At 42.0% G+C, this 26,198-nt stretch overlaps 2 protein-coding genes across 3 annotated transcripts in view; one reads left to right on the top strand and one right to left on the bottom strand.

Moving 5' to 3' along the window:
- Positions 1-5,394, top strand: part of tanc1b (tetratricopeptide repeat, ankyrin repeat and coiled-coil containing 1b) — a 118,446-nt gene extending 113,052 nt beyond the window's left edge. Inside the window, exons 23-26 of one of the 2 annotated variants that reach the window (XM_073473024.1) lie at positions 341-432; positions 750-896; positions 2,474-2,574; positions 2,681-5,394. In XM_073473024.1, coding sequence (XP_073329125.1) covers positions 341-432; positions 750-896; positions 2,474-2,574; positions 2,681-4,250 — 1,910 coding nt within the window. In that variant the 3' untranslated portion in view covers positions 4,251-5,394. Of the gene's footprint in view, positions 1-340; positions 433-749; positions 897-2,473; positions 2,579-2,680 lie in introns of those variants that run through there. The other variant, XM_073473025.1, reaches the window with a different exon arrangement.
- Positions 5,395-5,429: 35 nt separating this feature from the next.
- LOC141001879 (WD repeat, SAM and U-box domain-containing protein 1-like) lies at positions 5,430-24,692 on the bottom strand. The gene is made up of 12 exons (XM_073473027.1): positions 24,242-24,692; positions 23,668-24,138; positions 22,928-23,115; positions 21,474-21,560; positions 18,750-18,843; positions 16,991-17,024; positions 16,810-16,850; positions 16,304-16,410; positions 15,718-15,747; positions 11,955-12,131; positions 6,990-7,124; positions 5,430-6,883 (listed from the first exon to the last, which is right to left on the bottom strand). Exons 2-12 carry the CDS (start codon positions 24,063-24,065, stop codon positions 6,732-6,734), a joined length of 1,443 nt encoding a protein of 480 aa, XP_073329128.1. The 5' UTR covers positions 24,066-24,138; positions 24,242-24,692; the 3' UTR covers positions 5,430-6,731.
- Between the last annotated feature and the right edge of the window lie 1,506 nt (positions 24,693-26,198).

Raw genomic sequence — 26,198 nt, 5'->3', positions numbered from 1 at the left:
ACAGGAGAAAAAAATTAGTAATGAGAAGAACCTTTAAATTTTCTTTCAGCTCGGTTAACAGCCTGCATGCTGAAAATACGAGGCCGTTTCAAGTTTAGCGACACATAATTGTATATTGTCACGTTTCCTTTCACTGCCGCATGACCTCTTCTCTCTTCACTCTCTTAACTGCCCTCAATAAACTAAGGCTACAGAACGTCTCCTTACGATCGATCAGGTACAATCTTTAGGTAACTTTACCTTGTCCCAATTTCCAGAGAATACAGTGACCGTCTGTTGGCACCGGATACAACAACGTTAACACTCTCTCGGCTTCTCTGTTTCCCCTCTACACCCACAGGGAACGCTGCTTGGGCCATGGCGACTTCCAAGCCTGATATCCTGATCATTCTTCTTCAGAAGCTGATGGAGGAGGGAAACCTACTTTACAAGGTAATGTATCAAGAATGAAAAAAGCACTGAATGATATAATTTAGTTCCCATCTTGTTCTAGCTGAGTTTTTCCACACCGCTTACCAAAGAAGCCATGATTGATGCCTGACATTTAACAGATTGAGTTTTGTGGCAGAAAGGACAAATCAGGTGTTGCATGTGTGTGTGTTGTTCGTGTGATTGATGAGGAGGGAGGGCTCAAGCCAGAGAGCAGCTATTGCAGAACTATCTGGTGAATACTTTGCCCCGCTTCTCCCCCCTCCCATGTTTCCCCTTCTGGTTCCTCACCACATGTTTGCCCTCCATGTGTCCTCCAGAAAGGAAAGATGAAAGAGGCGGCCCAGAGGTACCAGTACGCCCTGAGGAAGTTTCCTAGAGAAGGCTTTGGCGATGACCTGAAGGCATTTAAAGACTTGAGGGTCTCTCTGTACCTCAATCTCTCCCGCTGTCGCAGAAAAACCAACGTAAGCCTCTTAAGAGACACTCTTCTTTCCTTTTTATTTTGTTCCTCAGCCAGAGCTGTATTTTTAGCATGATCCTTTAATGACTTTATATAAGGAGTTTCACTCACCGGACTCTTATTTGTCAGTGTAATGAACATCATGTGGCATTGTTAAATGATGAATATGCGGTGCTGCAACTAACTACAATCATTTAGTCTATAAAATGTCAGAAAAATGTGAAAAATGCTCCTCACGAATTCTTCAAATTACTTAATTTGTCCAACCAGCAGTCCAAAACCCAAAGACTCTTCATTTATAAATGACATGTCATAAACAAAATCATTACATTTAACAAGTTCGAACCAGCTCTTTTTGCTTGAAAGTTAACTGAACAAACGATTTTTAAAATAAACTTCTTTCAACAACTAATCAGTGCAGCTTCACAATAGAACCCCAATTGTTTTGAAATTTTATATAAAAAAAATGAAAAATCTGTGATGAAGACTCCGGGATGCTAAATGATTCGAGCATGTGTGGACAGGGGAAGCTTGTTCGTGTTCAGATGGTAACCGGGAGGAGGTGGGGAAAACGCTACAAGCGGTACTGGGCAGTGGAACTCAAAATCTCCTCAAATCTTCCTGTGAAACAATCTCAGTTCCTGCATGTGCCAGCCTGTCTGCTCGCTTTAACTGTGCCGAGCAGTTGTGCCTCTTCCTGTTCGGAGTTTTCACCCAATGTTTTAACAGGATGAGGGATTTAATGAGATAGACTGGAAAGTTTTTTTTTCTAAATGACAATGAAGCAAACACGAGGAGAGTGGTAGTTTTTAAGCCACGCTGTCTTTGGATTTCTGGATAATTGTTTCTGCAGAGAAGCTCATCTTCAAAGTTTGTTTACACAAGTCTCGGCCGAGCAGGAAGACTTTTGTAGCAAGCTGGCTGTTGATGTGATTACATGCTGGAAGTTAGCAGGAGATGAAATGAGCACCACAGGGTTTTCTACATCTCTACGGTAACACCTGCCAGGTATTTTATACTTGTGATGGAGAGATGAAGCATGGGTCAAATTCTTTCATTACTTATACAATTTTTACATCAAAATGAACGCATATATGCAGATTTATTCCTGGTGTGTCATGTTTAATGCACGAACGCTCTGGTAAACAGGAAACAGAAAGCAGCATGGAGGCCACTGATGCTGCTGTGACAGTGTTTTCTTTTTATATCTCTTACTTCAGTCCCTTTTTAAAACTCAACGCCGATTAAATGGATGTTAAACTGTTTTTTTGCTACTTTAAAATCATGGCATGTCGTCGTAAAAGGGGCAAAAATTAGTGCGTCCACCTCTTCATTACCGATCGGAGCTGGAGCCAAAAAAATACCCGTGACTACTGTCAGTCATTTGACCCTGGAGTGAAGCCAAAAATCCAGAAGTTAGTGGGTGTTTTAGTGTGAAAATACTGTCACGTCCTCAAAGCCAGCAACAAGGACGAAATATTCGTAGTGTTTAAAATGTTCAGTTCTGTGATTGAAACTCAGCCACATGTGCGTGAATATCAACTGGTTGACTGTGATCTATTGATTCTGCTCCTGTTGTAGGATTTCGGGATGGCTGAGGAGTTTGCAACAAAAGCACTGGAGCTGAAACCCAAATCCTATGAGGCCTACTATGCCCGTGCAAGAGCTAAAAGAAGCAGCAGGTAAACTGTTCAGCACTGCTCCCGGCCAGCTCTTCTTGTTGTTATTGATGGTGATTTAGCCGGATCTGGTCACACAATCTCTCTTCATTCTTTCTGCCTTCTACAGGCAGTTTACGGCGTCCCTGGCTGACCTGCACGAAGCGGCCAAGCTGTGCCCTAACAACCGGGAAATCCGTCGTCTGCTGGCCCGAGTAGAGGATGAGTGTAAGCAGATGCAGCGTACCCAGACTAAAGGAGGCCTCGCTGGAGCTGCAGCTGCCTGCAGCCAGGCGTCAGGAGGCCACGATTCAGACCAGGAGCAAGATGAAGGACAGGAAGACACCGCAGCGCACAGTTTTGCCAGGAGCATGGATGGCCAAAGAGACATCCTGGAGGAGGAGGAAGAGGAGGAGGAGGAGGAGGAAGCCTCGCTGCACAACAGGACGACTGAACCCTGCTGGTCACAGAACAGTTATCCCTACAACAGAGTCTTACCCCCGGAGCCTGCTGTCAGCAACAGTTTGGGACATCAGAGTCAGAGCCCCAGCTCGCCCCCAGGCCCCAGCAGGCTTCCACCACACCGGTACCCTCGAGAGCACCGGGAGGCGCTCGCCCAGCAGGGTCTGGTGCTACAGCCCACCAAGCAGGCCCAGATAGTCAAGACCAACCAGCATATGAGCTCCATGCAGGCGGTGGGGGGCCGCTCCAAATCTCAGTACGCTCCCTCCAGTCCGTTACCCAGCCGACACATGTCCAGTATGCTGAAGCCCGGCCCAGGCATCGACATCAGCCCTCTGCCGCCCCCAGCTGACGAGCCCGTGTATGGGAACCGCATGTCGCTGGCGGCTGCCTCCATCTCCATGGGTCACAGTTGTGATAACGAGAGCCTCCAGGCTTCCTATTCATCCTGCATCAGCTCCAAGGGTCTGGGGCAAGACAGGTTGTCTGCCCAGTCTGCATCCTCCCTGGACGGGTTGGCCTGCTCCGGTCCTGGACCCCAGGAGAACCACAGTGACCCAGGAAAGGAAGGGTTGTGCGGTGCGATGGGATCGCAGGGCGGAGGCAGCAGCAGCAGCATGCGTGTGTCCAGTTCCACCAGTAGCCTGGCGTCCAGCAGCAGCCTATCAGACAGCGGCAAGCTGGGACCTGACGTCCGCATCAAGGTGTCTGACAAAACAAAGCACAGCCAACAGGCCAGCTCAGAGTACAAACCCAGACCCTTCATGGGGATAACCGACAAGACGGCACGCTTTCAGCAGCTTCAGCAGCAGCAGCAGCAGATTCAGCAGCAGATTCAGCAGCACCACGGCTTGCAGAGTCACCAGAGCGGCCGCAACTGGCTCAACCACTCGTCTGATGGTCTGGTGTGTCACAACATGTCGGCGATGGGCCTTCTACCTGTCGACTGTGAGCTGCCGTACGCCAAAACAGTGAGCACTTACCAGGAGCAGCACAAACCTCCACCACCTCAGGGTGCTATGGCCATGAGTAGCTTACAAAACGGCATGCACGCCAAGGAATTCACCGAGAAGTTCTGCCAAGCCGCCAACTGTTACAAAGAGTCCAAGCCAGCGCTGGCTTTGCCGCACACTTTCATGGACAGTAAGCCCAAGCAGCCTGGCCTCGCCCGAGATAATCCTGCCATTCACGTCACTTCAATGAAACCAAAGCGATCGTTTATAGAGTCGAATGTGTAAAGATGTTTTATCTGTCGTACAGTCCACAACGCACACACTCACACAAGCAAAAATCTAAAGTGAGACAAAGTTGTTTTGATTTTTTTTTTAAACCCCTTAAAGAATACAAGTTTAAGAAGTACTTTGTGCGAGCGGTTTGTTTTCCTGTGCGAGTACAGGCTGCAGGCAGTGTACCGAACGCTCCAGATTTTTCTCCTCCCAACCTGTCGCTTGTGGCCGTCAGCCTCTGTTACACAACAACATGTCCGCCGTCGTTCAGCCAAGCTGGAGACATTGCACTGAAGGAAGTATTGGGACATGTACTGTACAGTCCTCATCAAAGCAACGGTGACAGTAAGCACTTTATACTCACTTAGGCCGCTCAAGTGCTTAAACAACATATTCAGTTACAGCGTAATGTTATTACAGAAGAGTTTGAGTGAGTGAAATGTGGTTTAAACTGAGTTCATTACGTCCATGGTGCTGAGAGAGGAGAAATAAGGAAGATAGTGTCCTCAGTGAAGGTGTGAGAAAGTCTGAAGGACGGGCATTCCTGTGTTTTACGAAGGATGTTATAGATCCTCCTGTTGTGTATATTCTATAAATATGTACTTTTCCTTCTTTTCAGTGAAGGTCTATGTTAAATGTATTGACAAGTTCAGACTTGTGTATTTTGAGTTTTATGCACAATGTTGTTCAAATGGTGTTAAAGGTTCTAAAAAAAAGCATTTGTTAAATGTGTTTGTACATTATATAAATCACCATTAACATTGAATTGAAATCCTTTCTGTATCTGCTTGTTGTTGCTGTCTAGTTTAATTTATTTACAGCGCCAATGGCTTGGTTAATTGTAAAGCAATATATTTTATATAGTTATTTTTGCACAGCTACTAAGACATTTTATGATTCTCAATAATGTTTAGCTTAAGTGCATGCTACAATTGCAGTTTATATTACAGAGTTAAAAAAAAAAAATCTATAAAAAACAGAAATGGTTTTGGGGCACAGTGCCATCAGCTCTATTTTAATATGTACGTTAAATGCAATTGTTGCCATGTTTTCAGTATTGTGAGCTTTATTAGCTGTGATCACATACTGTAATAGAACATTACTGCCATAGCCACCATGGGAGAGAGAAATAAAGACCCACCGAGGAAAAAACAAACTGGTCTGCTGAATTTTATTTTTAAAACAAGAGTCTGTCTCATTAAGAGGATATTTAATAATCACAGTGGACCTGGCAGAAGTGTAAACATTAAACAGATCAGGTGTTTGGTTACTGACCAGAAAGCAGAATGTCATGCAGATGATCGATAAAGCTCTTAAAGCGGAGGAGTTTTGCTGAACAGTGGCCACTGTGGCCACAATTTGCAATTACAGGCCAAAGTAACGTTAAAGTAAAAATAACACGATTTTTCTCTCATAAATTTAAATCTGAATTCATGAGAAACTAGAATGGTACTCAGTAGAGCGCACACCTCCACCAAGGCCCAACAGTCCCCTTTAATTCAATCAAGCCTGATCTAATATCAAACCAGATAGCCTTGTATCAGTCTAAATTTTAAACCACCCATGACTGCTCAACCAGAATTAAAGCTCACCAGCTGTAGCATTAAATTGTACTCGGCCCCCTAAATACACCTACTTTCTTTCATCAAGATCGATGCATTATTCCCTGAGAAATTAACGAAAGAAAGCGATAAAAAAAGAAATTCTGAATCCGTCCCTTATCTGGATCCGACCCAAAAGTTAATAGGGTCTATGAGTCTCTGGGAAGAGACTCATCCTCCATCCAAGTGTCATTGAAATCCATTAAGTAGTTTTTGTGTAATCCTGCTCACAAACCAGCCACCAACAAATGGACACAGGTGAAAACATAACCATAACCTTTTGCTGCTACAGCTGTAGGTCTGTTACGACCAGTAGCAAGTGGTTGTCAAGTTACATCATCTAACTTTAACCCCATTATTAAAGTGAGCTTATGTAACTTTTTGCTGAACCACTTTTAGCATTAAAAGATAATAGCAGAGGCTAAAACGTGGTCGAACAAAAGCTCACACACTACAGTTATAAAGTCAGTAAGCTAACCACGACCATGTGCAGCTATATCTGTTTTTGCTAACGTTAGGCATCATCAGCAACCTGAGAGTATTGAACAGTTTTGCATTTTGTTGATTAAGAATTTAACTTTTTATTTGTGAGAGGAGGAAGAATGACACAGTGTTGCTTTTAGAGAGTGTCTTCAAATATACAGTGTAACATCTTACAACTGGCTTGCATGCAGGTATTTTGCCAAACCCCCGTTAGCTTATCTGAGACTTCAGATTCTGATCAGTCTGTCGACTCTGACTCATCCTCTGAGCAAAACTCTATTAATCGTAATTACTTCTTTCGATTGATGATAATAAGAGCGCTTGTTATCAGATGAGCTTGTTCCTGTTTAATGATGAAGTACCTGTTAATCTGGATTCTGGCAAGCAAATCTAAAAATGAGCTGCTTGTCTACTGGCTCGACTGCCACCGTGCGATTGCCGTCTTCAGAGATCTGTTGGGCGTGAGCAGCGTGGTCTGGAGGGGCAGGTTCGTCATGGGGCTGGTTTTGTTCTTGCCCCTGATCCAGCTCTCGATGGAGTCTCGCTCATAAGAATAACCATCTGTGGAGCAGACATGACACTTAATATGAGATGATAATGTTCTCATTGTTGGAGGAACAGAGCTGTACAGAATGAAGTGAGCACTTTTCAGCATTTGTCGTCTAACCTGCAGCGATGACTGGATCCCTCATCAGCTCTCTGGTGATTGGACACAGGAACTCATCTGGGGCGTCTGAGCCGCTCTGCTCTGCCTTCAGGGACTCGATTTTCCTCGTGAGACGACCGCGGAGGCCCACAGACTCTGAGAAACCAACACACTGCTCATTATTCTGTTCAGTACGACGGCCAAATCACATCACACGCAGCGCAATGTCTTTGACTTAAGAAGCAGTGAAGCAGAGATCGTTTGTATCCAACATTAAACCATTAATTTATCATCAAAGACTTCACAGAAACCAACTTATTCCACTAATGTTCTTGTGTGAAGCCCAAACAGCGAGGCGACAGACTGACTCCGTCCTCTCGGGGTCTCTCAGATTAAACAAACGCAGGAGTAAATCTGGACCTCTGCTCGATCAATCTGTGCCGACACACAAAGAACCAGACCAACGTGACTGTGTCACGATGGCTTCACAACTCGGGCAAGGTGTCTTTGTGTGGGTTGTAGCTCAAAGTCGCTCATTGTTACACTCAAAAGAGAAGAAAATCACTCCGCACGCTGACGGCAGCCTTTGAATTTGTCATCAGCTGCACATTTCACCACCAGCGACAATAGAGGGAGGACCTTTCCAGCCGCACATGATTAGTGATGTGTCGGTGTGTAGCGGCAGTGCAGGTCAGACAGAGATACAGTGAGTGAGAGCAGCTGCAGTGACATTTTGTGGTCTGGATTCTCGATTCGAAGTTGCAAATTTATTGTTAAAGACGAGCCGAGGTAATCCCTCCCTGTCACAGTATTCCTAGCAAGGTATAAATTGTCTACTGGTTTCAACCTGAAGACAGACGGGTAGAAATATATTTTTTCCAACATGTTATATCTTTTTCAAAAGGCTGACTTTTTTATTCAGAGTCATGTTTTCACTCGTGTCCATTTGTTTATTGGTTGAATTGAGATTACATAAAAAATAGTGAACAGGCTTCCATTTAACTTGGATGGAGGATGGGTCTCGGCGCAGAATAGACGCCATTAACTTTTGGTGCTGATCCAGATAAAGCTATGGGTGGTTTAAAACTAAAAATTATTTATTTATTCATTTTGCTGCTGCGATGTTGTCTTTTTTTATTTCTTGGCCTTTTCATGGATTTATTGATGGGACAGCATTGAGAGGTGACAGGAGGAGGGGGGATGACGTACAGCAAAGGGCCACAGGTCGGACTCGAACCCTGTGAAGACTATGTCTTATTTTTATATTAATCTATAGCACTGCCTCCGGTTACGATGTCCTGGAAGCTTCCTGTTCAGCCGAAATTGTTCCATATTTATGTCATTTTATATGACACATTAAATGTGTTGAAAGTACGTCTTTATGTAGACCAGATTTTGCACTCTTCACACTGTATCATCTCTCTTTCAACCCACAAATGAACAAATTATTTGTGTTTTGCGACACGATGTTGTAAACCGCATTTTAGCTGGTTGAAAAGAGGGCGCAAAGACGTCTGAGCACTGATCCGTGCTCTTGACGGCCCCTGTGGACAAAAGCGGTATGAGCACCACCGATCCTGCTCTGGCTCGTATGTTCATTTGTTTTGAAAGCGAGTGTTTTCCTTTTTTAAAACACAGCTGTCTGCAGGATGTATAGTGATGTATCTCTTTGTGTCTGTCAGATTAGTAACTGTAATATGATGATGGTTATAAAACAAACTCTGTTTTAGTGACACTCATACTCCGAGGTTACAGCTTCCAGATTCAGTTGCTCAGTAATGGTTGTTTTTTGAGAGAGCTAAAGTTAGCAGCCTTTCCTTGAATACAATAATGAAGTAATAATACAGGAATCAGCCTACAAATATCCACCTTCAGAATCTAAACTCCCTCGTGTTGCTAAAAGCCCCAAATTCCCGGAGAAACACGCCACAGACCTCCTCAACGGCAGCTACAGTGCTGATGAGGGAATAAGATATAAAGCGTCTAAGCTGTTCGTCATGCAGTCATATTTGCTGAGGATGCTTAATAAACCATCTGGTTTGAGGTTTGAGTTTATGACTTTGGAAATGATGTCGGGAATGCCAGACTAAATTAGATAATTTTTGGAAGAAGCGATAAAAGTACGGCTTCCAGCTTCGTCTGATGACTGCGAATTTAATACACATGGGAGAGACTTCTGGATAGTATTTGTTTTATAGAATAACGGAGTCTGTGTCGTAGTTTGAATTGAAATAAATACTTTAGCATCATTTTAACATGCATGTCTGTACTCAAAAACTTTTTTCCCATATGTCCTGATGTTTAGGGGAACCATGTTCTGAAGAAACTGGATCAGACCTTCGTGATTTTTTTTTTTTACTCATTCACAGAGCAGGAAGCAGAGACGCAGGGAGGAAAGCATCAAGAATGTGGCTACCTCTTTACCGTGAACTCAGTGCCCTGAAAATCCTGCATTCGAGTTTAAAACAGACAGACGCAGCGGAGTGGAGGCCTGCTGTCGCAATCACAAGTAGCTTGAATCCTTCGGGGAAAAGTGATAGTGCTTAATCAAAACGTCTTCTCGGCGAAACACGTTGAACCCATTAAGCTCTCTGATTCATCCAATGAACTAATCCTGGATAGAAAAACTGCACTTAACAGCTGTACGGGGTTTAAGGTTTCCATAAGTTCCCACCAGCCATTAGTGCTATACTGTCCACTTTACATTTAGATTGATAATTTGATGAGACGCCACAATAAAACTGCAGAATGAGGCTGTCTCCGCAGAGATACACTGAATTATATCCGAGTGGAACTTTTTTTTCCCCTCCTCTTACTCAAAGATTCATGAATATTTCATCAAGTGAAGTGCGCTGGAATCTAATTTACTGTGTGTGCGCGTGGGCATGTGTGTGTCTATGCACGTGCGCACGTTTAAACTAACAGCATGCATGGAAAATCATCGCTGTTGGTTGCGCAGCACAAAAAGGACAGGAAATGTGACGTTTCCTCTGTCCTCGTTCTGTGGTAATGATGAGAGCCGTCCTCCATGCTGAACGCATGGAAGAGAGCCGCTCAGTCCAGCGGACATGCTCTGCATCGCTGAGCAGCAGCCGAGGGAAGTTGTCTTTACTCTTGTTTTTTAACTGCGTCTACCGCTGTCCAATTAAAGCAAACACAACAGACGTCAATAAGGTCGTTATTATCGTGATTGTGATGAAGCTCGTTACATGATTACAGTTGGCACTAAGTAACCGTAATCAGAGTAAAAACAGCTTCTCTAAGCGTTCGACTATCTGTTAAATTCCCCTTAAAATATGTGTCTGTCATTTAGAATTCAAGATAGCGCTTCTTGAAACATTGAAAGCACTCAAATTTGCAACAAGGACACAAAACACAAGGTCAATAAAAAAATCCCCAAAATGTGTTATTGTAAGGGAAAATGATTAGGTTTTAATCAGCAGCGAGGACGAACAAGAGAGACCTGTGTGAAGAAGAAGAGGTGAGAGATCAGCTCTAACAATGAAGAACATTATTCAGAAGGCTTTTCGTCAATTTCACTAATTGTGTGTGATTTTTGTGCGCAACTGAGTCACTCACATGCCGATCAAAGGTGCATTTTAAAATGGTTATGAGCGTCTGAACAATACTTGATTTTTGGGGCCGGTACCGATATTAGGGAGTGTAGAAATCTGATATCGATGCATCGACTGATACTCACGCTTTTTTTGCAATTATCCCTATAATGTGGTGACTACTGCCTCCTGCTGGTACAAATGGTATTACGAGGCAAGACGGGGCTAGCTGGTTAGCATTCTAACTTCAGTGGATGTCAGCACGGTTGTTTCTTCACAATTTGTTGATAATGTTGATTTATTTTTGAAATGTTTTAAAGGTGCACTATGTAGTTTTGGGGAAGACATGTTAATTAGAAGAGAAAGATTTTTATGCCTAAACAAACTCTCTTCGTTTTCATGACTGAATAAACTGAACAAATAAACTGACCTTAAAGGACAACACAATTTCATACTGTTTTACTTTGTTTATATGTGGCAGACCCTGCCACCTTTCTAGCTTCAAACAGTGTTCTGGGGACATTATTTTCAGTTTATTCAGTTATGGTTTGTCTAATTACCTTGTTCATATTGTAAATATTAAAATTCTGAGTTTGAATTTCTTCTCCAAAACTACATAGTGCCCCTTTAAAGTAAAATGTCATCTCTCCTTTAATGAATCGTTCAACATTTTGGGACACACACTTAATCACTTTTTTGCCGAGAGCAAGATAAGAAGATTGATACCACTGTCATATCCGTATAGTAAATGTGAAAACGTCGGTTAGCTTAGCTTTGCATGAAGACTGGAAACAGGGGGAAACAGCTAGCCTGGCTCTGTGTCAGGGTAACAAAATCCCCTAAAAGCACTTTTAAAGCTCATTCATTAACACGTTACATCTTATATCTCACAGCTGTTTAATTTGTTAAAAGCTAAAATAAGCTAAGCTAACCATAACAGATTGCCTCAGTGGAGAAAATGATGCTGACTTTTGTACATTGTTTGCTGCTGTACTTTAGTGTTGGAGCCATATTTTTGTTTGTACAGTGACTCTCCACACCGAGACCTTGGACGACCCTGAGAGGACTAATCTTATTTTCAGAGGGATTATCATTGTTTGTGACGTAAAGGTCATCCTGTGGGTTCCTGTCCTCGCAGCATGATTTGTGATTGTATAAGCAGATAGAAAAGCTGCAGCCTCACGTCCATGAATCAGATCACTATTTGGGGGAGAGTTGGGTGTGCTTGGGGGGAAAAAAAATAAATCAGAGCATCGATAAAAAGAGGCTTATATCACACTATCCGATTCGAGCTTGTCATGTTTTAGGATCAAACTGTAAATCCCTACAAAAACACTGAAAACCAGCGTCCCTGTGAGAGTGTGTGTGTGTTTGTGTGTGTGTGTGTACTGTACACTCATGTGCATGACTGCGTTTTACATTCCGTCCTCACCAATTCCCAGCTCGGCGGCCGTTTCCTTGTTCAGCCGGCTGAGCTCTGCTCCGTCGATGTTGTTGGCTTTAAAGATGCTGACGAGCTCCTGCAGTCCTTCCTCGCACAGCCAAGTCTGCACATCCTCCTCCGACCAATCAGCAAGCAGCAGCCTGGAGTGACCCGGCAACTTCCTTCCTGCAAAAACGTACAACAGGAAGGGAGGAAGTGCTCTGCTATTATACCCCCGTCTCCTGCAACACAACTTATCTGATGCAAACAAACAATTTCCCCTCACACTCCACAGAAAAGGACACACTCCCTCAGTGCTGATATGGAGGGTGACAATTACTTTCCTGCACGCACACACACGCACACACACGCACACACACTGATCCTTGCCCTGCCAAAGAAAAGAAAATTAAACCCAGCGTTGTGTTGCCAGCATGCGGCTCATCAACCTTCACGTGACACTATGGGAGCGAGCGGCCGTCATTTATCATACGAGGCCCAGATAAACTGGCCTGTTGTGAGCCGCCAACGTTAATGACACCCCACAGCAGCCGCGTGGTTCCCATCGCCCATCATTAGCCACGTGAAGGATAACCCTGACGACTGGGAGGTGTTGCTCATTACCACGCTAACCACATGTTAGCGTTAGCCCCCCTCACCTCATCTCACCGATCAATGCGTATTTTTCCTCCACCATCTTTGTGTCGAGTGTCCAGGAAGGTAAATATTAAAAAAGGGACAGTTCACCCCAAAATCCAAAATACATATTTTTTATCTTAGCTGTAGTGCTATTTATCTGTCTAGATTACTTTGGTGTGAGTTGCCAAGTTTGGAGATATAAGCCTAAGAGATGTCTGCCTTTTCTCGAACGTAATAGAACTAGATCGCACTCAGCTTGTGGAGCTCAAAGCGCCAAAAAAAACCTCAAACAAAACCAAAAAAACCTCAACAGCAATGTCTCTTGACCCAGTAACTCAAGATAATCCACAGAAAATATACATTAATGTCGTCCTCTTCGTCTCAGCTATGACGTTAGCTAGATTGTTGCTTGGTTAACTAGCCTCTCGGCCATTCTGTGGAAAGATATGGTTGTCGGGTGTTGTTTGGTAGAAAGAAAATAGTTCCTGCAATGAATGTTTTTGGAGTGTTGAGCTGCTATGAGTTCCGTTTGTTCGCCTTTTCCTGCTGTGTGTCCAGACGATAATGTCTTTTCGTGGGTTACAGCAGGGACAATGCAGCCCTGGGCATGTGGCGCATGGAGGATAACACAAGACAGCTGCACTCAGGAGGAATTTTCCCAGGTTGGCAGGGAAAAGGGGGTTAGCATGGGGCGTTAGTTGCAACAGCAACGGCTGGTGGCGTGGCTGTGTTGTGCAGCTTTAATGGCTGGGCTTGAGTTTATTGATTGTGCACGTGGAAACATGGATATTTGCTCTAAAGCAGTAACCTTCCATGTTAGCATCGACAAAGAGTGCCTTGCTTGATAACCTGAGCAGAGGGGGCTCATGCAACTGACTTCCTCACAGAGAAAGGGATTCAAATGTTCATATCTTTTGTTTTTATTTCCACTGGAATTTAATTCACTGCAGTTAGCGTGGCTACTTACTTTTCTAAAAAACAAAAAAAAACATTCTCAGCAAATCAAACAAAACAATCTGGATGTATGTTTTATTTTGGGGTGAACTGTCCCTTTAAACCTTGAGCCATCCAGGAGTTGTTTAGATATTTCAGTCCAAACCAAAGAGGTGGACTAATCAGCTGACTGCCACTGCAAACCACTAACATAAAAATGTGCTCTCATTGCCCTCTACTGCAGCTGCACTGGAAATATCCATAATCGTCAACATGGGGCCAACATGGGGTCATTTATTTAAAAAAAACAAAAAAACTAAACAGAAATTGCCATGTTGTTTAAAAGTGATTTCTCCTTCTTTGGGCAAGAGTACAACTATGCAACAAAAAACAGAATCCTGCCCCAAGCACAGTTGCACATGCACTGAGTGGAAATCTCCACTTATTTGGTCTGCAGGACACTGAGCGGAGTAACACCACCTCCTGACTCTGATAGAGTGTGGAGTCTCCCAGTCTAGGAGGCTGAGTCATGGAAACAGTTTGCCAAAAGCATGAAAACCTCACGGAGCTTCACTGCAGACTGTGCTGCTTAATTACTTGGACAGACGCACATGTGAAGCTCTCCTCATCACCTCTGTTATTCACAGGAGAAGTCTGGTTTTCTAAAAGAACTGATTAATATGTTTTGTCAGCTGAAGCCTGACAGCTTATTTCTGTGCGCCGTAGACCTCAATAAAAAACCGAGCTCGTATCGAGAAGAAACTTCCAGACTTGATGTCAGATCAACACTCTATTCATTTGAAACTGAGGCTTTGAACTCTTTGAACTAAAGACCCCCTGATGAGTTCACACTCATCACACTCTGTGCACTAATAAGCTTGACAGGTGCATCAGAACTAAACTACCCGGAGGGAGAGAAAGATGTCAATCAAGCCTTTTATTTAGAGAGGAGGTCTAATTAAGTGACTTAAAGGGTAACTCCACATTAAAGTGTGTTTACAAGTCTTGGGGAGCACTACTGCATATGTAGAAAACTATAATAAAGCCGTTTGTGGCTCCAGAGGAAGCTGCCTCCAGTAATGTCACCCAGTGGCTAAGTTGCATTGTGGGTAATGTAGGCACCAGGTTCTGAAAAGAAGAACAATGCGTCAAATAAAGACAATTATATCTCTGGTTTTGCTGTATCGATTTTGATCATATTTTTTAAACTGTCCATTTTGGGTCCATCCGTGTTATAGGAGTGCAATGTTAGACCAGTGGACTGCTTTTCAAAATTAGTGCCTACATTACCCACAATGCCATTTAGCCACTGAGTGACATCACAGGAAGGAACATACAGTTTCCTCTGGAGCCACAAAAGGGTGTAATATGGTTGTGTAGGGGATATTTAAATACAATTTTGGTGACCAGTTAGTCATATCTTGCACTGCTTTTTTTCCTGCTCTGCTAGCAGAGAGCAACAGTAGCAAATGTTTACAGCTAGCTGCTCTATGTAGCAATACTTTGGCTTGACAGGCACTGGGACTCAGCATGCTAATATGCTTCATCTCCACCATCTTGGTTAAGCATATTAGCATGCTAACACTTGCTAAATCAGCACTAAACACAAAGTACAGCTGTGGCTGATGGGAATGTCATTAATTTTATTCATAAACCATGGTATTTTTCCTCTAAATCCTGAGGGGACAAGAACGCTTGCACCAAATTTCAAAGCAATCCATTAAACAGTTAATGGGATCATTTGAGAATGAAACTATATATGTGTGACCCGTTTTAAACAATTCAGTCGGAGCAAATGGGCTTGTGGAAGTGGTGAGAAACAGGCCGACACATTGTTGGTTTCAGTCTTTTCATGGGATTAGGAAAAACATTGAATAATTGCAGCCTTATCCTTTAACGCCAGACGGTAGCTATTTCATTTGATTTTTTTTTTTTTTTTTGGATCCCATTAGCTTCACCGAAGCACCTTTGTTGGGTTCACACAACACGGTATACAGCACACGAGAAAAAATAAATAAAAATAAGCGACAGTGCGCTACAACAATAAATGCTTTCCATGGATCGAGACATTAAATTTCCCAAACACCTGAACAAGACTCTGATATCTGAACCAGTCACATTCAAATAAAACAGCAGTGGGTTTTTTTTTAGCTCAAAGTGTAACTAAAGATATCGGCGGATGAGTGATGCATTTATTTACCTTGGCACGTTGTCTCCTTTGATTCAGCTGCTGCAGAAAAACATAAAAGAGAATAACTTTAATATGTGAAAGGAGAGGAAGAAACAAGATTAAAGGAAAAGGGAGACAAAGAGAGAGAGCAAGGTAGAGACATACAAAAAAGGCCGATCTTCACTGAGATGGAATTTGCTTTGTCAACATGAGCCTGACTAATGGCAGCTGGGGAGCTGCCCCGATGAAGCTTCAAGGCCTCCAGATGTCTGACGATTGCACCTTTTCATTTAGTATTCCAAATATTTTCTTTCATGTTGGCTTTTTGAGAGGATTCACCTCCATAACAACAGCTCTCTGAGGCTCAGTGGTAGTTTGGCCCGCTGCACCAATAAACATCAATCACAATTCCTCCTCTAGACACCGTAGCCAGACAGCAACGCACATGTAATGGGAGCTTCTCCTGCTGGATATCTCCCAAAACACTCTTTTGGGAGGCTTTGGCACTCTGAATGGCTTCTGGGCTTTGAACCACTGCAAACAGTCTGTTTTAAAAAAGTGGAGTGATTGCTCATTTGTAAGCGCCAACCTAAACAACTCCCCGCTAAGTATTTACCGGTGGTGCTGACTCCATCTCCTATTCTCCACACGTTAACGCTTCTGTCCATGGAGCCGGTTGCAATCCACGGCATGGTGGGAGACAGAGCAACAGCAGTCACGTACCTGCAGGGAGGAGGAAGTGGAAGAGGAGCAGAAGTGTGAAGGGTGTGCATGACAGACTAAAACTGGCACAGGAAGAGATCAGCTTTTAAAGTCAGGTTCAATCTACCCTTAAAAAAAATAAAATAAAATAAAAAAAAGAGTCTTAGATCGTACAGTATCTTAAATCCTTTCATGCACTTCAAAGCTCTGCTGGTGCCTACCTGCGGTGCCACTTCAATGACTGTCTGGAAAGCAGCATTGGAGAATATACTATTGCATCACCGCATGCACCCAGTGCTTCTGGGAGAAGCTAATCAGGCAAAAATCACAAATTTTGATCTAAAAACACTGGGATTTCTTTTCTGCTGTTTGTCTGATGGCTGCTGAGATTGCACGGCAGCGGGAGGTCGGGTCATTTACCTGTCGTGCTGTTTCAGAGTGTGGAGCAGGGTTCCCAGGTTCTGTAAACGGTGCAAACAAACATGGACAAAACAGGAATGTTTGGCATCTCTGTGTTTACTGTGGCTGTGATTTATTGTTTGGAAATCGCCTCTGTCACTGTTAACTGAAGCAGCAAAGCTAAACAAAGTGTTTTACTTACCGCATCATATACTGCAACGCTTTTATCCACTGAGCTGTTGAATAATGAGAGTAAACAGTCAGCTTCATTTGGAGAATCTCTTGTAAAGTTCTTCCTCATGTCTCATGTTTTCTTACTTCCTGTCTTTGTCTTGTTTTCCTTCCTTGTGATTGTCCTGATTAGTTTCACCTGTTCCTGATTAGCTTCCTGTGTATTTAAGTCAGCTCTCTTTGTCAGTTTGTCTGTGTTGTTCCCGGTGTTTGCGCTGGGTTTGTTTCTTGTGTTTCACCTGTGTTCCTGCCCGAGTTACCCACATTTTTTTTGTTTGTACTTTCGTTTTTGAATGTTTTGTATTTCCTTGGTTCATTGTTTTTCCTGCTGCCTGTTTTTATTATCAATTTTTCAGCAAAGCTTGCATTTTGTCTGCATTTGGGCCCTTTTTGTGTAACCTTAACATCAGTATGCATTAGGGCCGCAATTAATGATTTGTTTAGTCCATAAAATGACAAAAAATTGTGAAAAATGCTCATCTCAAGTCAAAAGTAACGTCTTCAAATGGCTTCTTTTGTCCAACCGACAGCCCAAAACCCAAAGACTCTTTTCCTCAAGAACAAGTAATTAAGTACAGGCTCTGAAATGTACTCAAAGTATACAAGTAAAAAGTATTCCTCTGAAGGACAATTTACCGGCCATTTCTGTGCTAACTGAAGCTCACATCATATTAACAAAAGTAATATGATGTGTAATAAACTAAGTATTGAAGGTAGAATTAGTAAGATTTGTCCCAGCTGTTCTTAAACGCACCAGAAAGATAGCTGATTGTTGAGTCTCGTTCCCAGGACGTCAAATACCGACATTTTGGGTTGGTAAAGCATCCCGAGCACAGCAACAAAGTGAGAAAATAAAAAAATCCAGACAGTGGGCTGGAGGATCTCTGCAGATACGAGACACTATAACACTACAAGCTTTTTCTCCACATTAAACTCCCACTCTCTGTCGGTTTCGTCTTGCTACGTCTGCTGATAGGTTGAAATCAGTCTTGTGATGTTGGGAAGGCGCCGTGCAATGATGCAAAATAAAAATAATCAATGATTCCCCTAAAATGCATTAAAACTAAAGCAGGGAACCTGTTTTGAAAATGTAAGGAGTAGTAATCTGTAGTACAGATATTTGTGTTAAAATGTGTGGAGCATAAATAAAAAGCTAAAAATGTATACTCAAAAAATACTGAGCATTTGTATGTCGTTACTTCCCACCTCTGATTATAGAACAACAACAATAATAATAACAATAATAATAATAATAATAATAATAATAATAATAAAAATAATAATAACAATAAAAGATGAAAATTGGCCTCTAGTCAAACAAAAGCACTACAAACAGAGCACAGATTAACCTTCACTCTGTTTGAACTGAAGCCAGATAACACACTCCTCCTGTGGCCGATAGAGAGAACAGCAGGATCGGTGCTCAGCAGTGGCATCTGCTGTTTACAGCACTGAGGAAAAAAAAGGCGCGTTTTCAACATGGAGGAGAGATTAATTTAAAACTAATTCGCCCCAAATGAGCGAGTGATTTCATGCAAATAATACAGCAAATGACATTACAGAACGTCAGCCCGACTGCCACAAAAGTCAATATTCAGTTACCGAACGCGGGAGGTGTTTATTAGTGCTGCTCGTGTGTGTCTGTGTGTCTGTGTGTCTCTCTCTCTGTGTGTGTGTGTGTGTGTGTGTGTGTGTGTGTGTGTGTGTGTGTGTGTGTGTGTGTCTCTTACCCTGAGACGACCAGCTCTCCATCAGAGGAGAAGGCACAAGACAGAACTGGAGCCGACTGGCTGGTGAGAGTGTGAAGCAACTTCATGACACAGGCTGAGGGTCGACAACGCGCACGCACACACATACACACACACACGAAGGAAAGGTTAACTCTCCTATCCCTCAACCTAGATACAGTTAGATAGTAGTATCTTTATGTGTTTTTTAATATTTTATCTTATTTTACAATTTCATTTATTGATTTTTTTATGTTTTACTCATCTTTATGTTTTAAAACTGTAATGGGTGATAGGAAGTCACTGAAAAATAAAAATCAAGTTCTGACAAAAAACATGAAATAAACTTGTCTGTATTCGTTTCACTACCGACCTCCTGCAAATTCACAAAAACACTAAAATATGTTCTCTGGAACTGACAAGCACACACTTCAAAGCGCATCACCGCACACACGCACAAACTTTTTGTCAATAACTCTCCTCCCTCTCGCTGGCTTGCAGCTGTGCCACCCGCTGACAGCTGCTTGAAAACAAAAGATTTTCTTTTTTCGGCTGTGAACCTGAGACATTCACCGCCTCACATACGAAGACACACTTTGGCGCATGGAGCAATAATTCACGGTGCCAAACCTAATTGGTCTGTAGCAGTATTTAAATCATCAGCCTGTAAATACACGTGTATTAAATCTAACCTCCCACCTCTCCATTAGAGTAAAAATACTGTTTTCAGGCTCTGTGGGAGGCTAATGTGTTATTTTCATGCATATTCATGATGTGATAAACACCAATACATCAGAGTAAGAGGGGAGAAAAATGCATTATTAAACCTGACAAAATTTAAATGAACACCTGAGACATCAAAATAAAACAAATGTGATGCACAATCAAGTAGTCAACATATGCTGCTGGGTGGAAGGAAACGGCTGCAAAACTGACAACATGAATGATTTAAGCTCCCGAACAGACGTGGAAATAAGACTATTTCCTCTGGATATGGAGCCATAAAAACATGGAGCTGCTACACAGAGTAAGCAGGGACTTTGAATATGTTCCATACAGACTGTGAGCTCAGCTTCAAACCCAGCCCCGTGGCTTTCCTGAATCATCTACACTCTTTCTCATATCACAATGAAAGTGGGTTAAAGGAACAATTCACCTAAAAAAGAAAATTCCATCGTTACCTAATCACCACCATGCCGATGGAAGGTTGTGTGAAGTTTTGTAGTCTGCAAAACGTTTCTGGAGCTTCACAGCAAAACAGCGTTCTCCTAAGCAGCTTAAGTAGATGGGGACTTGTTTTAAAACATTAAAAAACATTTGAAAAAAACATAAAACGGTTCCATACAGCTCGTCTGGTGTTATTCAAGTCTCCACAAGTCCCAAGATGTCAAACTGATTGACAGGATTTACACATTTTCATAAGATGAAATCTTCGCTTTAGCTGCTAAGCTAAGAGCGTTAGCGCACACCCTGTGTGAAGTGGGCGCATAAGCTCGACAGCGCTTCAAAGTTATAAATAACGCCTTTCAAATTTGACATTTGGGATGGAGCTGGATGAGCTATATGGAGCCATTTTATGTTTTTGTTGTTGATGATTTTTCTATGGTTTAAAACAAGTCTCCATGTACTTCAGTTTTTTCAGTCTGGCTTTTGTGTAGCGTCTTACAATTTTATGGTTTTAATGTTATGCATATATTAATGTTATATACTTGTTTTTTATCATTTCCATTTTATATATCTATATTTTACATAGATTTGTATTTATATTTTACTGTTTTGTTATTATTGTGTTATTCCATTTTATTAACATTTAAAAATCATCTTTTACATGTCATATTTTATCTTTATTGTTGTTTTGTTATTGCTTGTATTTATTTTTTTATAATTTTATTTTTATTTTTTTAACTACTAATGTTATTGCAAGTGGTGTGCATTACTCTCTAAATCCATTTTTGTTTACTTAATATCCCATGTTTTTTCAATCACTTGTAGCACTTTGAATTGTATTTTGATTTGTTTGAGAGGGGCTACATAAATAAATTGATTGATTGATTGTTTTGCTGTGAAGCTCCAGAAATGTTTTGTGGACCATGAAACTTCCCCTGATTTTCAATCGCCTTGGGGATGAGCAGATAATGACATAACTTTCATCTCTGGCTGAACTGTTCCTTTAAAGCGTGTCCTCCTTAATGCACATATTAGAACAGTATATGAAAAACTACATCTTCATGAAATGAAACGAAGACATTGTTATGCTCAGAGATGAATTATCCCCATGAACCACAGCGGGTCACCATGTGGGACAACATGTGGGAAACAACAGTTACCACGGCAACTATCAACATGGCGTGTTCGCACACTAAGAGGAATACAGTCTGCAGGCTGGTTACACAAGCTGTGAGCGTACACGAAATGTTCTTGTTCTGCTGCCGGTCGTACAAGATATAAATGTCACACTGGATATATGCACCTGATTTCCTCCAAACTCTTCTCCACACACGGTCCTCTGCTGTATTTCAGCAGAATGTCTTAAAGCGATCCATTATTAATGAGTCAGTCTGCAGCTGATTTATTCCACACACACTAATAAAATCTTCTATTCTACAGAGAGATTTCAAGGTTAAAGCAGTCAGTGGGTTCTCTCTCTCTCTCTCTCTCTATCTATCTCAGGGGCGATGGAGTGAGAGAGCTTTCAGTTGAGGGAAGCGGGCAGTGAGGTCGGCCTACCTGCTCCTTCACGCTGGGAAACAATCCATATTTTCAGCTGGCTGTCCTGGCCACAGGAGGCCAGTCGAAACTCCACACAGCAGCCGTCTGCAGGACAAAAAACAGACACATTTTCTCCTCCTGAATGTTCTCATGCTTGACTGGGTTTAACAACAAAAGGAGACAAATTTAATCTGACGGTCTGTTTTTGAAGTGTAACATTACGTGACAAGCTTCTTTTACCCTGTATGTGGCGGAAATATAAGTGTTTGGATTAAAGCCAGACTCCATTAACAAAAACATGGTTTTTATTCCTGAAACGTGGCAACGAACAAACATATAAAAGTCATTTTGATTCAAGGATAAAAATGCAACAGGTTGCTCTTAATGAAATGCTAACTGTGCATAATGAATTAGTGTACTGTAATGAGCTAAGGTGGAATGTAACGAAGTACATTTACTCAAGTACTGAAGTACAAATTTAAGGCACTTAAGTACTAGTTACTTTTCAGATTACAATATGTCATACCCTTCCTGTCCAGTGAAAATCATGTGTCTTCAAAAGAGGTTATCTTGAATTTTAATGTTTCTGAACTGAATGACAAAGTGTTCATAAACCCTTCATGGGCTGAGAATTTCTCATTCTTCAGCTAAATAAACAAATTAAAAACCCTTTTGGATTAGCTGAAGAATGCATCATCGCAAAAATAAAACAGGCTGTTTTTCTTTTGAAAAGTCAACATTTTTAAAGATTACTTAGTTCTCGGCGGGCAGCAACACTCCCAACACATGATGATCTTACATATCATGATGCATTGCTCTCAATAAAACAACCACGCAGTGTGTAAAGTAGTTGAAATTAGCTCAGCTTGACGATTGAACATCTACGGCAGTAAAATGCAACATATAATAATAATAAACATAATAATAAATCATGTTACTGCACAATGAGTACTTTCACTTTTCCTTCTTTAAGTAAATTGTTGCTGATAATGCACACATACTTTTATTTAAGTAAGATTTTAAATGCAGGACGTTTACTTTAAGTAATAAGGAGTATGATATTGATATTTTAACTTAAGTAAAGGACCTGAATACTTCTTCCACCGCTGGGCCAAACTGAAATCTACTGACTGAACTTGCCCAGTCTTCAGATTGCTTGTTTTGTTTACTAACCCAAAGATATTTAGATTTTTCACATGAAAGAAAACAGAACTAGCAAACAATTGGTATTTTACCTGATAAATCACTCAAATAACAAATAAAGTATAAAACTAGTTGTTAATTAATTGCACCAATTGACTAATTATACAGACTAAAATATAATTCATCTCCATTGTTTGGATTGGTGGCAGACAGAAGAAAATATCTAAAATCATCAACAGACAAACTATCTGCATGTCGAGACATTGACGTGAATATAATTGAAAATGTGTGTTTTGGTTGAACTGACCCTTTACAAACTAAGCACTCACCAATTTTAAACTGGGGTGCGAAGCTGCAGCAGGTGACTCCCATGTCGTGGGCATCCTTCTGAGCATGCAGGAGGCTGATGTCCATGTCCCAGAGTTTGAGGTCCCCACGGGTGCATCCGGTCACAAACATCTGGCCACAGGGAGAGAAGCAGCAGGCCACGACACTGGCCTCGCTCACTTCACTGCATCTGGTCATTCATTATTTTGATATTATGTTAGTATTTTGAGATACAGACTCATTATCTTGAGATATTAGGTTATTATTCTGATACACTAAGTCATTATTTTGAGATACTATGTCATTTTTTTGAGATCCTATGTCATTATTTTGAGATCCTATGTCATTATTTTGAGATACTAAGTCACTATTTTGAGATATTATGTCACTATTTCGAGATATTATGTCGCTATTTCGAGATATTATGTCGCTATTTTGAGATATTATGTCGCTATTTTGAGATATGTCGCCATTTTGAGATATTATGTCATTATTTTGAGATAGTGAGCCATTATTTTGAGATAGTGAGTCATTATTTTGAGATAGTGAGTCATTATTTTGAGATAGTGAGCCATTATTTTGAGATAGTGAGTCATTATTTGAGAAACAAATAAGATTATTTCTCATTATAGTGACTAACAGGATGTTTTTTTCACTTCACACTGGTGAAATGGCCCTCCATATTAAAGATAAGCAGCTGTAACAGATGATGTGGTGTGATTCACACTGGGTCACACTGTACCTGCGTAGTGTCTTGCAGGGGAAGTCCCAGAGGGCCACGGTGCCATCACAGGCCCCGGCCAGCAGGAGGGAGGAGTCCGGCGCCAGTGCGCACACTCGGAGCGGACTGCGGCCCGGGTGCTGCAGCACCGCGGACACCTCACCTGTCCCCGAGCCCCACACGATGACCGAGCCGTCCGTGGAGCAGCTGAGCAGGTAGCTGCCACACGAGCTGAAGCAGCAGCAGTGAACCCCGTAACCGTGACCCGACAGAGGAGAGAAGGGAAGCTCCGAGAAGTCCGCGGTGTTATAAACGCGGAGGGTCTTATCTCCGGAGGAGGTGGCCAGGAGGGATGGAGAGAAGGCGCAGCAGCTCACCTCGTCCGTGTGCTGCTGCAGAGTGACAGTCAGTGACACCATCTTGTCACAGAGGCTTTACGCTGCTGGGGGAGCGCTTCTCTCACAAGGTGGCGCAAAATGCTCAAATATCCGCCTGTGAGAGGGGAGAGGAGAAGAGTGGAGGAGTGATCAGCACCGGGCAGAAAGCTGTGTGTCCTGACAATCACACGTTGAGTTAAAATAGAAAAACTACAAACCTCTCAGCACAAAGTGTTGCTCCTCAGGTGTCAGAGGCACTTCGTCCTCCAGCTCAGCTATAAAGTCTGTTTTATCTCACACAGCTGTTATCAGTCATGTGACGCTCTGTTACTGGGAGTTACACAACGTTTATGGTGGAGCTTTCCATGACTTGTAATGTAATATTATCTACTAAAGAAACTGAGCCACGACAGGAAATTGACTGAAAATGATCTTATTATTCACTGCCTCTAAAATAACAAGAGAAGATACAAATATTCTTCAAGGAAAAGTCCTGGATCCAAAAGCATTTCTGATGTATTATCTAAGATCAACGGTAAAAGTACTCACAATACATAGTTGTGGTGAGACCTCTCAGACTCCCTACACTTAAATTTTTGGGTGTTATTCATTTGCCAAAAAAGAGACAACACACAGTAAAATGTCATATTATTTATACATTTTATCACAATAAACTCACTATCGTGAACTCTGATCGTGATGTGAAAATCTGACATCAGCCCTAATTGGATTACTTAAGCCTTTCAATCAGGGCGTCATCACACCCTGATTGGCTGGGAGGGAAACGCCCCAAGCTGCTTCCACTCATCAGGAGTCAGTGTCCCCACCTGTGCACAGGTGCTCTGTATCCCCTGCAATCAGTCATGAGGAAAATCAGCCCAAACAAAGAAAAATAGCAAGTCAAACTATTGGACTGCTACAATAAGGCTACTTACAAATTAATAAGAAAGCAGGTTTTATGTTTTAGCTCGTCAAGGTGGAGCTCATTTTAACGACTTTACTCTGTTGGCAAGTTGTATGCAACAATGTTTGATAATTTGTTCATTAATGAAATAATCTAAGGTATAATGTTTCCTGCTGAGGTGGAGTAGAGGGGGACAGCCTTCCATTCTGAAACACCTCCACTGCGAAACACTGCTGTTCTGACCCTCTCCCAAAAACACGCTGTTCTGACTTTCAAGTTCAAATTACTTCCCGTTAGGGTTAGGGTTTCCCCAATAGCCTTTTCGGAATAGCAGGATCTTTAGAAAAAATGGGAAACCCCGCCATTACGATGAATGGAAGTCTATTTTCGAAACAGCGGGGTTTCGGAAAGGCGGGGTGTAACCGGAGTAGAGGTATGAAGCAGCAAATATGTAAATACTAAAGAACAAGTATCTCAAAGTTGCATTTGAAGATTCATTATGTAAATTTTTTACTTTAAAATAGCAGCTTTAAAATCATGTTGATGCTACAGTGTCTTGTAACAGGAATGGTGTCTCTGTCTCAGCCACTCTGCCCCCCTATCACTTGTTTCTGCACTATGTAACTTCAGTGAGAGGGTAGGATCACAGTGTTACATACATGTTTACTACAACATACAAGTTTTCAACACATAACATGTTATGACGTGATGAGTTTTGTTTGTAGATAGCAGCTACATTACGTCTGACTAATTGTTACAGACCTGGGATTTGTGTTTACGACAGTGGTGTTCATCAGGGCCCATGGGTCATCATGAGCCCTGATGAAGACCGAAAGGCTTCTTTCTTGCAGCGCCTGTATTGCTTTTATAATCTTACATACTGCACCTTTAAAGCTGCTGCGAGAAACTTTCAGTTGTTATTGATTCTGGCAGCCCCTGTGGACAAATGCGGTAGTATTAACACAGCTGTTAGCAGGATGCACAGCAACAAGGTAATGCATTTATTTGTGGCTATTTATTATTAATTACTGTGATGTTGCAATGCTAAAACAACTTTGTGTAAGTGCCGTACTGTACCACCAGACTACAGAACAGCTTCTTTCCTCAGGCTGCCCTCAATATATCCTCAGCACTCTACCATAAAAAAGTTCCAACCAGGTACCAGGCATTCATAATACCAATAATAACGACACAGAAATTGCCAATCCTCTCAATTATGGTCACATTTGTGACCATAATTGAGTTAAAAGTCCCTTTAGTACGTTTAAGTT

This window comes from Pagrus major, chromosome 9 (genome assembly GCF_040436345.1).
Source record: "Pagrus major chromosome 9, Pma_NU_1.0".
NCBI lineage: Eukaryota > Metazoa > Chordata > Actinopteri > Spariformes > Sparidae > Pagrus > Pagrus major.
Note: the sequence above shows the minus strand (reverse complement) of the source record. Positions and strands in the feature narration are given on the sequence as shown.